Raw genomic sequence first — 13,873 nt, forward strand, 5'->3', positions numbered from 1 at the left:
GGTGTTGGGTTCTGGGCTGCATTTTGGCTTAGAGGCACCTGTCAGACCTCACTGAGCAGAAACAGGACAGTCCTTTCAGAGGATGGGTTAATACAGATGAGAGACTAGGTGAGTTACTGAGCTGCGTGCTTAGCGTGCATCCTCATTAAAGAGCACCAGGCACTGATGGGTCTGATGATGGGAACCATTAAGGTTTCATCTCAGAGTACTGACTAAGAGGGGGACTTGTCTGGGAATTGGTTATCCAGCCCCTTCCCAGATCAGAGGGCAAGGCACAGGCAGAGAGAAGGGTATAAGAGTGGAGGGACTTCACTCCACTGGCAGAGCACCTTATGTCCTAGCGGTTTAGGCATCTTCAGTCCCAATCTCAGAAGGTACGTCAGCTCTTTAGAAGACACCTCAGCTCTTTGGTGCAATATTGCCAAACAAAAGTGCTGAAAAATCATGAGTCAGGCTCCACAAATACTGAGATTGGGGTTAAAAATCATGATTATTCGTAATACCACCTTTGGAGCTCTGGTCAGTTGCCTTTCAGTTTTTGAGCCTGTAGGGATCACATTTTCAAGCTTTTCTCTGCAACCACGAGGGCTAAAATCTTCCTTTTCTTTTTCATTGAGAGCTGAGATTCTGGTGTTTTCACATGATTCCAGGAGCTGGGGCTTTCAGATAATCGTGAATTATCATGAGATGCATTATAAAATCACAAGGGTTGGTGATGCTGCAGGTGGTAACCAATATTTTCCCTTTCCTATTTAAAGCTCTAATTGTAACCTCTTGTTCTTTCCTAGCAGCTGGTGGATTTATTACTCAATCATACCCTCATGGTGGTAGCTCATCTCACACGCTCTAAAAGATAGCATCTTGTTATTAATTTCACTCTGCAAGGAGAAAATATCTATTCAAGTGATCAGGAGAAGTATTATGGGAGGGAGTGGGGGTTATTTTTTCCTGAATCTTCCTAGAAGCCACCTTTTTTTAATTCTGTTTCCTTGCTTCTCACTGGTTGCTTAAGAACAAAACCAGACCAAATCACGTGGGCTAAAGGGATGGCTGCGAAAAATATTCTGTAAAGATCTTGGTAGACTTTGTACTTGTAGGTCAGAGGAAATCTCATAAAAAGTTTTCTCTTGTGTCTAATGACTAGCACTGTGTGGAGGATGGAAGTTCTATTTCACAAAGGATTTTGAGATTTCCAAATCTGATATTGTTCTGAATTGGAGCAAAAACTGAATATTTTCATATTCTCCGCAAAGAAAATTCTGAGAAGAAAAATTGTTTCGGGTTGATTGAAACGTTTCATGTTGATTTTGACTTTAAATTTTTTTTAAGTCTTTTCGAAATAAAAAATCAAAAGATTTTGTTCCAAAAATGTTGCAGTGGGCTGTTTTGACTGTGTTGGAACTTTCCCTCCGTCCCCCAGTTTTCTTCTTAAATGAAATTCTGACAAAATTTACCTGATTTTGTGAAAGATTTTGATTTAGACAGAACTGCATATTCCAATGGAATATGATTCCATTGACGTTTCTCCAGCCAGCTTTATTAATGACAGTTACTTTGTTATGTACCACTCTGGGGTAGAACTTTGACTTTGAATAAAGAATCATTTAATAAATATATTTGAATCAAATCCCAGATTAACCCTAATTAGAGATGGAAAAGGCCCACTAAATCAACAAAGCCAGGATAACATAACACAAGAACTAGGGGTCACCAAATGACATTAATAGGCATCAGGTGTAAAACAAACAAAAGGAAGTATTTTTTCACACAATGCACTGTCAACCTGTGGAACTCCTTGCCAGAGGATGTTTTGAAGGCCAAGACTATAACAGAGTTCGAAAAAGAACTAGATAAATTCATGGAGGATAGGTCCATCAGTGGCTATTAGCCGGGATGGGCAGGGATGGTGTCCCTAACCTCTGTTTGCCAGAAGCTGGGGATGAGAGACAGGGAATGGATCACTTGATGATTCCCTATTCTGTTCATTCCCTCTGGGGGACCTGGCATTGGCCACTGTCGGAAGACAGGATACTGGGCTAGATGGACCTTTGACCTGACCCAGTATGGCCGTTCTTATGTTCTTATGATACAGTGTCCCCTGATGGAGGGATATTAAAACCAAAAGAATTCCCAGTTCTCAGTCACGCATCTGATTCATAGGGCATCAATGTACTCAAAAGTATGCTGCTGATGCAATAAAAGGCTCCTTTCATGAGATGGGGTTCCTGGTCTTGAGGGATGCGAAACGGGGTATCCGCTGATTCCAGACCCAGCTTGGCTGGTTGAATCCTTCCCCACTCTGATCAGCAGTAGCTTTGTGCAGAGTGGAAAGGGCGTGATCTGCAGCCCCTTGCTCATTATTACTATTTTTATTACAGTAAAGGCTAGAAGGGCCAACTGAGATCAGATTCCTAGTGGATAAATACACAGCACTAGATAGTCTTTGACCCTGAGAACTTACGATCTAAACAGAAAAGACAGACTAGAGGGGGAAGTCGAGGACCAGAAAGGGGAAACAACTTGGCCAACTTTACACAGCAGGCCAGAGTCCAGAACAGAACCCAGGTTTCCTGAATGCCAGGCCAAGGCCCAATGCACTGAACCACACTGTCTTGTCTTTCACCTCTCACATGTGATGTAGGGGAGAGAGACACAAAACTAGCCCCTCTGGAGCTGAGAATTCTTTTTCCAGTTTGCCATGCGGTATTGTTGCAATTCCCCACACGATTCCCGTTCCAGTTGTGCTGCCTAGTGACGTGCTGCTGCGCGGTGGTGTTCCCTTGGGATGTTGGGTTGTCGCCACTGTACCCTGAAAAACCACGAAGGATCGCTCCGTGTCTTATCCAGGGTGTGAGCTGGATGTGCTGTGTACAGTAGAAGGGCCCGAAACGCAACGTCTGTGTCAGAATCCAGACCCTCCCCAGGTTCAGCGGGGTTCACCTCTAAGGTTTGTTTCAGCCCCATCATAGAGACCGGACTAGCCACGAAGTCTGGAGCCGGTATCAGTGGTGTTCTGACCCAGAGTTTTGGTTCCCACCCTATTCCTTTATCGAGATGTACAGAAGTTGCAGTGTGCTGGGACAGGCATCCTGCAGCTGTATTGAGAAAATTCTGAGAAGTGCTAGGATCCAGGCCCTTTGCCTCCTTAAGAGAGTCACATTCCTAGGAGAGAGGACAGTAGGGTTACAAGCTCATGAGGCCTTCCCTACACAACTGACACACTTGGAGACAGCCCTCCCTTAACGTCATTGCGTAGTGTCCCGTGGAGGGAACACCCTCCCGCCCCTTGTAGAGAGGGACCCTTTTTTGAAATGACAAGCCAAACTTTGCAACTATGTGTAAATAAAGGAAAGACGAAACCAGCATTAAAAAAAAAAAAAAAAGCAGCGACCACCAAACGATATAATGATTTTTGTTTCTAAATTTTATTCTGTTACAGGGATGGAGCACCATCCATCCCGGCCCACAAGACTTCTGGGAAGCCAAGAAGAACAAGGTATTCCCATTTCAATATTACCAGACAAGCTGCCATGCAGCTACCAAGTTTATATATCTATATATCTAGAGTTAAAACACCCACCGCCAAAATCTAATTGCAAACTGCTCTATGTACTCTGTCAGCAGGCAGTGCCCTTCCCCCCGTGACTAGCCCCTAGACCAGGTGGGAGTAGGGAATAGATTCAACAACAGTGTCCCAAGTCTACATGACTTCCCTGACAGCCACTAAAGAACTTGTCCCTGGCACCCTTCTCCCAGATTGCATGATAATAAGCAGTCCATTTGCTTGAATCCCAAAACTGTATCCTCAGCTTTCCCTCACAGCTACCTCCTAGTCCCCCCCCCCAGCTCAATCCACCCCATTGTATTCTCTGCACCTAAAAAAACAAATGGACCCCTCCTCTTTCCAAACACCGACATTTCATTTAGAACATCTCTCTCCTGTGGACGAGGTTCATCTGTGGTTAGGTTTCTCCAGGCACGGGGGAGAGGGGGAAGTGTTCTCGCACGCGGTGACTAGCAGCAGATAAAATACTGTAGAGATCATCGCTGGAAAGAGCTTGGGTTCCAGGATGGAGAGGGAAAAGGAGGCAAGGAAGAGCTGGTGGAGTAGAGGTGTCTGCATTAAGGAAACCTGGGACGGAAGGGTTAAACTCAGTCCCATCATCAGGTTTGCTTGCTCCTTGCAAAGTGCAAATTCTGTTTCTCCCTCTCTCTACCTCTCACCTTCTCCTTGAACTTCTGAGCCACAGGCATATTACCTCACCCGCTTGGTCTCTCTGATATCCTGCAACACTGCACGCTTGTGTAACTAGGAATCATTTTACAGCTGTAGTTTGTCTTCGCCAGGGCACATCTAGAGATGCAGGATCCTCTTTATTGTCAGGGATGAGCATTTTTGCCTTAAAAAACAACCACCAAACCTACCAAAAAGTGCAAATCTCTGTGGCAGGGTCTAAAAGTCGTCCTCCGTCCGGCGGCTGTTGGCGGCCTGCGTGAGACGCATTTGTGGGCCTCAGCGCGGAGCCTACGCGTCACAAATACCCTGGCTGCGAGTAGCTTAGCCGTTGGCAATCTCAGCTGAGACGCCGCAGTATGAATGGGCCATGGAGACAGAGCTCATCTCCCATCCGCAGAGGTGGTCCCTGCAGGTTCAGGACTGAGGCGGTGTTGGGAGGTCTGCACTGCCCATTAGGGTGGATAAACTGAGGGCTTTGGCTGACAGGACTGTTGATCCGGCCCCTGGCAGTCCAGTCTCTTGTCCATGCATGCGTCCAAGCAGGGATCCCCTGGGAAGCATCCACTGAGTCCTTGGTCTCCTTGCAACAGCAGCCGTGGTCTGGCGTTTTTTGCTAGGTGTTGCCTTCCGGCTCCTTCCTTTGACCCTGCCTTCCCTTGCCGTCTGTTCATTCTTTGCGTTGATATCTGGTTTCTGTGGCCCCTCCCTCACTTGAGGGGGCGGGCCTTTTGTTCTGGTAGACTCCGCCCACCAAGCCCAGTCATCAAATAGGCCGGCACCTTGCATCTCAGGGGCGTAGGCTCTGCTCCACTCAGAACACCACTCAAGGAGCTGCCGAGTACTTGCTGCTCTGTCATCTCCCTGCTGTGACCTATGTGCAGCAGACACCCCAAGCATGTTCTCAACACTAGTTAAAAATGCATCGGTGAGAGGAAAACAGCAACACTCCTGGCATGTCTGCAGATAGCAGCCCATTGCCTGGTCTCCTCCGGACATTCAGAACAGTGATGGTATGAAGAGTGTCCTTTGGGTCACTGGGGCACTAGCGCCTGGGTTTAATCAGCTCCGTTCCCTTCACACGGCGGACAAGTGTCTTTTGATTGGTTCTGTTTGTTTTTGCTGGCAACGCTGACCTAAAAAAATTGGACCCTGCGGCATTTCTAACAAGCGTCCTTAACTGATTTCCGTCCTTGGGGCTCGGGAGTATCACTTGCTAACACGTGCCCCTACAGGCCACGTGGGTCTTTAACATCCAGTGCTGAATCAATAGGGAATAGCTCTCCAGTCGATAACACAGCCTGGGAGGATGAGCTAATTATCCCCTGCGCAGCTATGACAGAGCGGTCCGGTCAGCGCACATCTGCCTTTCGCCCATGGTGGGGCGCTGCAAGGCTCCAGAGCTGTGGGACTGCTCCTTAGAAGCATGCCCTGAGCCCAGCACAGAGCCTGAGGGGCCAGGCCGTGCTGCAGGATGGGGGAAAGTGAGAGGAATTGCCCCACTCACTTGCAGGGTAAGGAGTGGCTGCAGCTCTGAAGCCAACTATGTGGGGGAGAGCATGGGCAGAGCTGCACGGCAGCAGATCCCACCACCAACTATGCCCCCCCCCCCCGCAACAACTGCACGCTGCCATACAAGGCAGGGGCTTGCAGGGAGCATTGTTCTGTGCCACGCACTGCTCCTCTCTGCTGGAGAACGGCACAGATTCGGCTAGAAGGGGGCCTTTTGTGGCCACCGGGATGGGGCTGGAATGGTTGTTAAGGGGCTGTCCAATTTGAGCTTCAGCCCTCTGCTGCGGCTGCTGCCAGCGTCTCTGTGAAGTCCTGATGCTTTGAGGCCTTACAAGAAAGTTGGCTTCCCAATCAGGGGGAAAGGAGCAGCTTCAGGGGGGAGGGGTGGGATAGCTCAGTGGTTTTGAGCGTTGGCCTGCTAAACCCAGGGTTGTGAGTTCAATCCTTGAGGGGGCCACTTGGGGATCTGGGGCAAAATCAGTACTTGGTCCTGCTAGTGAAGGCAGGGGGCTGGACTCAATGACCTTTCAAGGTCCATTCCAGTTCTAGGAGATGGGATATCTCCATTAATTATTATTATTATTTATTCTGCTGCAGAGATCCCTCCTCTGGAAGTGTGAGGCTGTGAAACTAACAGCTGCAGATGGTGCATAGAGCTGGGGGGGAGGTACATGTGCTGTGATTTGATTGTCTCGTTTTTGTGAGTGCCCCGGCGATGGGTGCGAATGTGCACGTGGAGGGGAGAACCCAGGCCATGTAGCAATCTGGTTACGAGTAAAACCTTGCCTCGTGTTTAGGATGGCGCGGTTCCGGATTCATTCCATCCGCCCCTCGGGTGCAATGTGCAGGAGATGTGAAATCCAGCGCGGACACACAATCTCCACCCTTTCCAGAGCAATCGCTGCTTTCGCAGGCATCTTTGGAAACCATTCAAGCTCCAACCACCACTTTGTGTTTGCAGATCCCATCACTTCAGCATGTGGTGTCCCCCCGTGGGACACTTGCAGGAAAACAGGGGGGTAAATTCACTGATATGTTCCATCTGCTTCGCACTGCTCCGCTGACGGGACCCAACTGCAAACTCGGCTTTAGCAGCTGATGAAACCAAGTTGACAGCTGTTTTGCCTCACTTGAATATACCAGTGAAGGTGGCCTCAAATCTCCCTTTCTAAAGAGCTCACCTGCTGCTCTGGCCTAGTCCTTTACGATCTGGCCTCCCCCAGCACTAGTGTTCTGTCTAGTCTCCTGCGTGACCTCCCTTAGTGAGTTACCCCCTTCCTGAAGTGCCCCCACATCAGAATATTTTCCTGAATGTCTAAGATAAGTTTTCACTTTCCTAGTTTCAGGCCCATTACTTCCTTGTTAAATCAGCTAATCCCCCGATTCTTGTATGTTACTGCCTCCTCCCCCCACACGTTCAGCATGTATCAAACCCGTGGCATCACGGTTCTGCATTCTGTGGCCCATCAGAATTCATGGTGACAATAGGGAGAGAAATCTCCTATAAATCCAAACATTTACCCACAAGACTTGTTTCTCAACTGCCTAGTAACATAGACAATGCTAATGGCTAAAAAACAACGTGAATAGAGACTGTTAATTGGGCAGAACTTTCTGATATGGGTATGAATCCACTAAAGACTGGAATGAGACCATTGTGCTAGTTTTCCTTTGTGACTTCATCCAGATGTGCACCCACATGTGTGATGCCTTTCGTCCTCGCTGGGGACGGAGGTCGAATTCAGCGATGATGGAAAATTGTAGCTATCGCTTTTCATTCTTGTCAGACCTTTCGTTTTCACATGGTTGGTAAGAGGAGCGGATGGAAGGATGAGCTTAGAAGCGGTGAGGTGTGTGTGTGTGAAGCTGTGGTTGGAAAGGAGAGAGGAGGATGTACCCATGTCAGAAGAGGTGGGGAGAAACCATACTCTGATATTGGGGAACTTCCCCTCTTTAAAACAGACCACGAAACAGATTATGCTACTCCGTCACTCCTTGCGACCATGGAAGCTCTGAACCGGCAAGTCAGCAAGCTTCCTCACTGGGAATTTACTGCGGGGTTTCTGTTTTTGTTTTGGACCTGGGGCATTTGATGACAACGTGCTACCTGCTTCTGCTAACCAGGTGTCATTGCCTTGACCTGCCGGGCTGGAGCAAGTCTGCCTCAAGGGTTTAGACTTGGGTTGAGCAGAATTGAGAGTTGGCTTTCCACCAGCCACAAGCACAGACTGCCTGTGGAACAAACTTTTTGGTGTACTGCTTTTCAGCAGTGAACAGTAATAACAACAATACTTATATATTCTCTCTCTCTGGCTTCTCTGTGTCTGTTCCATCTGTTGTCTATCACTTATATCATCAGCCAGATTCACTTTCGTCACTAGTGAAACCTGTTCAGGTGTCTCCTGTCCCATCATGTTCTGTAAGATCTGCTCTCTCCATACCCACATACAGCTTCTCATACCTGAGGGCATTCCAGTGGGTTTCCTTTGGGTTAGGATTCATAGAGCTAAGGTCAGAAGGGACCATTGTGATCATCCAGTCAGACCTCTTGAGGTCACAGAATGTCACCCAGTGACTCTTTCATTGGGTCCAATAACCTGTGGTTGAACCAGTGTGTTTATTTAGAATGACTTCCAGTCAATGTAAAAACTCCTGATGAGGGAGAATTTAGCCTGTTCCCTTGGTAATTGTTACTTTCAGAGCAAGGACTTGTTGTCTGCACTCTTTCTTCGGAACTCGCTGCTATTGTATATTAGATCTTTGGAGCTTAAGTCATTGTTAAAATCCCATTTGCTCAGGGCTGCCTCTGTCGTAAGTTTTTAAATTGGGTTTTTGGCTTGCTCAGCGTCATTTGTAGCCAATTTGTCTCCCGTAACATGCCCAAAGGAGTTCCAGTGAAGGGGGCCGCATCTGTGAGATTGAATGAAAGGTTGACATTATGAGCAATAAAGTTCTAGGCTTATGACAGTGGAGAGAGAGAGAGGCACCTCCGTCCCCCAGTAACAGGGAGACTGAGGGTCTAATGTCAGCCTATAAAAGGAAATAGAAAAATTCAAGTCAGACCAGGGCCAGATCCTAGGCTGATGTAAGATCAATTGGATCTATGCTGCTTTACCACGGCAGAATATCAGGTTCGGACTCCCCACTTAGCAGATGTTGAATTGTGCCTTTAGAGATGTAGCAAACACAGTACAAAACTTTAGATCAGTTTGCAAAACTAAGTACTTATTTTTACCTAGCACCTTTTAGCTCAAATATCAGAGGGGGTAGCCGTGTTAGTCTGAATCTGTAAAAAGCAACAGAGGGTCCTGTGGCACCTTTAAGACTAACAGAAGTATTGGGAGCATAAGCTTTCGTGGGTAAGAACCTCACTTCTTCAGATGCAAGTCTGAAGAAGTGAGGTTCTTACCCACCAAAGCTTATGCTCCCAATACTTCTGTTAGTCTTAAAGGTGCCACAGGACCCTCTGTTGCTTTTAGCTCAAAGGATCCCAAAGCACTTTAGAGACTATAGAGATATGTAGTGACATATATATCTATGTACAAGAATCACTTTACCCTCCACAGAGGTGCATCCACCTCTGGGGTGGAATGTGATTGCTGTTTAACAGCAGAGTAACAACACTACACTACAGTTTAAGACAAGAGGCCAACGATAAAATTGAAAAGCATTTGCATGATTTAGACATAGAGGATGAGTTTAAGACTAACACGATTGCCATAGTCTATTGTGTAATCTTTTAGCATGTGTTTGAATTTCCCATATTTTTTGTTATTTTATGTTTGCACGTGGCATGGAGCCAGTTTACCCGATAATCTGATTTAAAAGCTTTATTGTGTTACGTACTGTGCTGATTTCAATGGAACAATCTCTGGGTCCTGTTACTTCCCATTAGCTCACATAATCAGCTTCACATCCAGCAAAGAGATAATGGATTAGGATAGTTGCTAATAGTGTTTTCTCTGCATTACTGAGCTTCTTTCAATACTGAGCAAAGAACTGGGTGAAATGATGGCTGTTTTTCATGGCAAGCAATGGACGTTCCATGGCTGGAGTCGTTCTGGACTAGAATGGGCTAGAATGTACTGCAGGAAACAATTCTGTACTAGGGAGTGGATGAATGAGATGACTCATTGGCTCTTTTCCATTTCTAAAGCTTGATTTTGTATTTGGAAAGATCAGCGAATGCAATTAGCTACATAATGTGCTGCTTTCCTAGGTTATTGCCATTAAAACGGTGTGTGCTACATTTAAATGGAAACTGGCATGAATGATAATAATCAATAATAACCCACGTATATAGTGTTTTTCCTCTTCAGAGCACTTTTTCAAACTTTAGCTGAGTCATGGTCCTGACATCCTTGTGAGATAGGTAAGATTATCCTCATGGCATAGATTTGGGGAACTGAGGCAGAAAGGTTAAGTGATAAGCCCTTGGTCCCAGAGGGAATCAGTATCAGAGTAAGAACCAGAACACAGGAGGATCCTGTCTCCCAGATCTGAATGTAGACGCCTAGGCCAAGGGAAGAAGCATCTTTCAGTAAAATATGCGGCATCTTATGTTATTCTGGAAAATTAACATGTTATGTACCAAGAGAGGTGGGGGGGGAGCCAGCTTTCTGGAGACAGAGAATATGGGACTGGCCCGATACCTCCGGGCAGCAAACTGGGAATGCGTATTGCAGTTATGCCCTCCGTCTCCACATACTGGTAGACAGTGCCACGTGGCTGGCAGTGTTACTACCTCAGAGGGGAGGAAGGGCTGGCATGCTCTGATTCCCTGGGAGTCCTCTTGCAAAAGGCCTTTCTTTCTTGATCTGTGGGAGGTCTGGTGGCTGCTCGGGGACTTTCCTGCTGGCGTTTTGGGATGACAGCCAGGTAGGGAGGACTGGACAACAAGGGTTTTTGCAGTGGCTTTTTCCATATAATTTCCAGATCTGTTGCATTCCCTGGATGTGGTGTGGACAGCTCGGGGGGCATTCCCTTTCCTCAGTGTCTGTCTGTGACTCAAGGCTGGACAGTGCACTGTAAGGTTCTGATCAGCCAGCTTTTAATCTTCAGTTCTTGCCTGGTATCTTTCCCCCTCCAAATGTCACAAGGGAGGGATGGGTTTTTTTTTGCCCTTCTATCCTTTTTTAAATATTGGTGACTCATTGTCGCTTCTAATGCCAGGTTCTAAAGGGACAAGGATGGTCAAAGTAGAGCAAACACATGACAAGATGGGGATGGAATTCAGGTGAGACTGGGCCAAGCTGGATGGGTGGGAGGGTTTCGTAGGCTCAGTGTTTTGCTTGTCTTAACACGTGACATCAAAGCCCTTGACATCATGGAAAGGACTCAGGTGCAGAAAGAAACTCCCTTTCAGTGTAGAGGGAGCGAATCTTCAAAGACACAAGTGAGGAGAAGGACTGTCTTGAGGTGAAGGCACAAGTGCTGGGATTCAGGAGACTGGGGGGGCTCAGTTCCTAGTTCTGCCACTGACTTCCCGTGTAGCCTTGGGAAAGTCACTTTCTGTCTCCCTGACTCAGTGCCCTGGCAGTAAAATGGGAATAATAATGCTTCCTTTGTGTGTCTGTCTTGTCTATTTAGATGCTCAGTACTATGGTCAGGGGTTGTCTCTTCCGTGCTGCACATACAGATCTAGCATGACTGGGTCCTGATCTCAGCTGAGACCTCTAGGTGGTACTGTAATAATAATAATGGCCTGGTGGCAGCCATCAAAGTCAGTGGAAATCAAGCAGCTGAAAAACCCTGCATGACCTCTTTGGAAATTCACCGTGGACATCCTCCAGAAATGGTTGGGCTCTCCGGACTCACGCTTTAAAAGAATTATTTTCTTTCTTTTCTTTGGGATTCCTCCATCCTGCCACCTAGCAGCCCCTTTTTCTCTCCCTATCCCAGCACTGATCCATTCCCTTCAGCTGCATCCCCTGTGTCCGGCTCCCTCCTTAGCTCTTTACTGCAAGTTCCTTAACCTTTTCGAGTTTCTTTCCAAGAGAGGGATTCTTTGCAGCTGCCCAAACTCTGGTCAAGGACAAATTTTTGCGGGGGGGGGATCTGGAGAAATCTCTTTAGGTTCTGCTCCCAAACTTGTTTGCAGAGATGCACATGCCCAGTCCAGCTCTTTTCTTGGGCCAAGAGAACTGTACGGCGACTCCTCTCACAACTAATGCTTGCTTTGTTCCTCAGTTGAGTTCCAGAGGCCTGAGTCCCCACTGGCCATGCCAGTGAAAGGGTTAAGTCAAAGAGAACCCAGGCTTCCTACATGACAGCAGATGCTCATGCTACCATAGGTCAATATTCCTTTCGATTTTGAAGCCTAGTGATCCTCACAGCTCCCCAAATCTCAGTGTTTTAATTCCCCATCCCAGCGCTGAGAACCATAGACTTACAGTGCCTCCCTTCTTCCCTGTTTGTGTCTGCAGCTGTGCAGGAGGAGAGGCAGCGAGGGAAGGACCGAAACGAGAACGAGGTGGAGTCGACAAGTAGCGCCAATGAGGACATGCCCGTGGAGAAGATCCTGGAAGCCGAACTCGCAGTGGAGCCAAAGACAGAGACGTACATTGAGGCAAATATGGGCTTGACTCCTAGCTCGGTAAGGATGCCTGCCCCTTTCCCATGTGCGCTAACACCATCCCGTTTGTGGGAATGCAATGGAGCGAATAGGTGGTAAGGCCTTGAATGCGGTCACTCCATGACTATGCAGACAAGCATGGTTAAGGGGAAGGGGGGCCCTTGGGATCTCAGGAAAGCTGAGTTCTAGTCCCATCTCTGCCACACCCTGTGTAACCTTGGATAAAATGTTTGATTGCCCTGTGCCTCGGTTTCCCCATCTATAAAATGGGAATAACACTTCCTTTCCTCCTAGAAGTGTAGTGAAGATAAAACCATTGCACCTCTGGGAGGTGCTCAGGTGCTAGTGATGAGGTGCAGTTGGGAGGGTGCATAGAAATTATCTGTATTGTGGGAACACAGCCGGTTATGCTGGACACTATATAAACAGTGGAGTAAAAGCCTTGCCTTGAAAAACTTGCAATCAACTTAAGCCTATAAACACACCCATTATCACTAAAATGCAAAAGTATTACAGCGGGAAAACTGAGCTGTAGGTTTTTAAATACCACAAACTTGAGAATTGTTTGGATCCATTGTAAAATGTATATATCTGGATGAGGGTTTGGACTTCAAACCCACTCAGTGTTCTGAGGTGTTTGGATCCAGAGTTGTGGTTCAGCCCCTTTTAAAGGTTTGGACTCTAGTGGTATCCTTTTAAAACAGCAGATACCGCATAAATATCCCTCATCTGGCCCCACCACGCCCATTAATGAGCCCTGTTTTGTAAAGAGCATTTTTTTTTCCATTTAGGTAGCTGTTCTCAGCTATAACAACTCTGGCCTCATAGTCTATGAACTCCTGCTTCTCTGAGAATAGCTGCCATATTAGGGGAGGTCACCACCCAGTTTGAGCAAATTTATAATGCATGAGGCTCAGTGGGTGTGGCTAGTGACTCCACCCCAAAACCCTCCCCTTGGTTCTAACCAGGGGAACACTGGGATGCTGGAGGACTGGGAAGTCTCTTAAGTGGAAACAACTGGTTGGGGGGAGGGGAGAAATAGTTGTTGTCATTTAAAATGGGAGCACCTAGCCTGAATGGGTTTTTCCTTGGGGGAGGGGATAAGGGCCTTATAAAGTCCAAAGTCCAATTCACAGTCTTGCTGGTAGTGGGGTGGGAAGTATAGGTTTCTTATGTCTCGATGCAGCAAAGCTCACAGGGTGATTTCTGATTATTAGTATTTAACCTGAGTGACAAATCAGAGATATTTGCTATAATGAATTGTAGTTATGTTACTCCCAATGCTAAACATTCAAAAGTTATGTATCATGCCCCCAAAATCATATGTTTTTTTAAAGTAAACTAATAAATGTGGGGTTTTTTTTTTTTTTGAGCCTTTGAAGTAAACTTGGGTCACACATTTCTAGCTTTTCTTTGTAATTATCAGGGCTACAAACTTGTGTGCTGTTTGAAATGAAAGCTGAGCTTTTCATGTACTAACATGACTCCAGCAGCTGGAGCATTAAGAACCACATCAAGTATTGTGAGGCTTGTGGTGAAATCATGAGAGCTGG

At 46.9% G+C, this 13,873-nt stretch overlaps 1 protein-coding gene across 6 annotated transcripts in view; it reads left to right on the forward strand.

Annotated features, from left to right (window-relative positions):
* Positions 1-13,873, forward strand: part of RXRA (retinoid X receptor alpha) — a 229,803-nt gene that overhangs the window by 183,147 nt on the left and 32,783 nt on the right. For 5 of the 6 annotated variants that reach the window (XR_010593590.1, XM_042854329.2, XM_024106029.3 and 2 more), the window contains exons 5-6: positions 3,440-3,496; positions 12,172-12,341. Coding sequence is in view for 5 of the 6 variants with exons in the window: in XM_042854329.2 (XP_042710263.1) it covers positions 3,440-3,496; positions 12,172-12,341 (227 nt within the window). In the remaining variant the exon portion in view is untranslated. The remainder of the gene's footprint in view (positions 1-3,439; positions 3,497-12,171; positions 12,342-13,873) is intronic. The other variant, XM_024106030.3, reaches the window with a different exon arrangement.

The sequence above is a fragment of the Chrysemys picta genome, chromosome 18 (assembly GCF_011386835.1).
Source record: "Chrysemys picta bellii isolate R12L10 chromosome 18, ASM1138683v2, whole genome shotgun sequence".
Lineage (NCBI taxonomy): Eukaryota > Metazoa > Chordata > Testudines > Emydidae > Chrysemys > Chrysemys picta.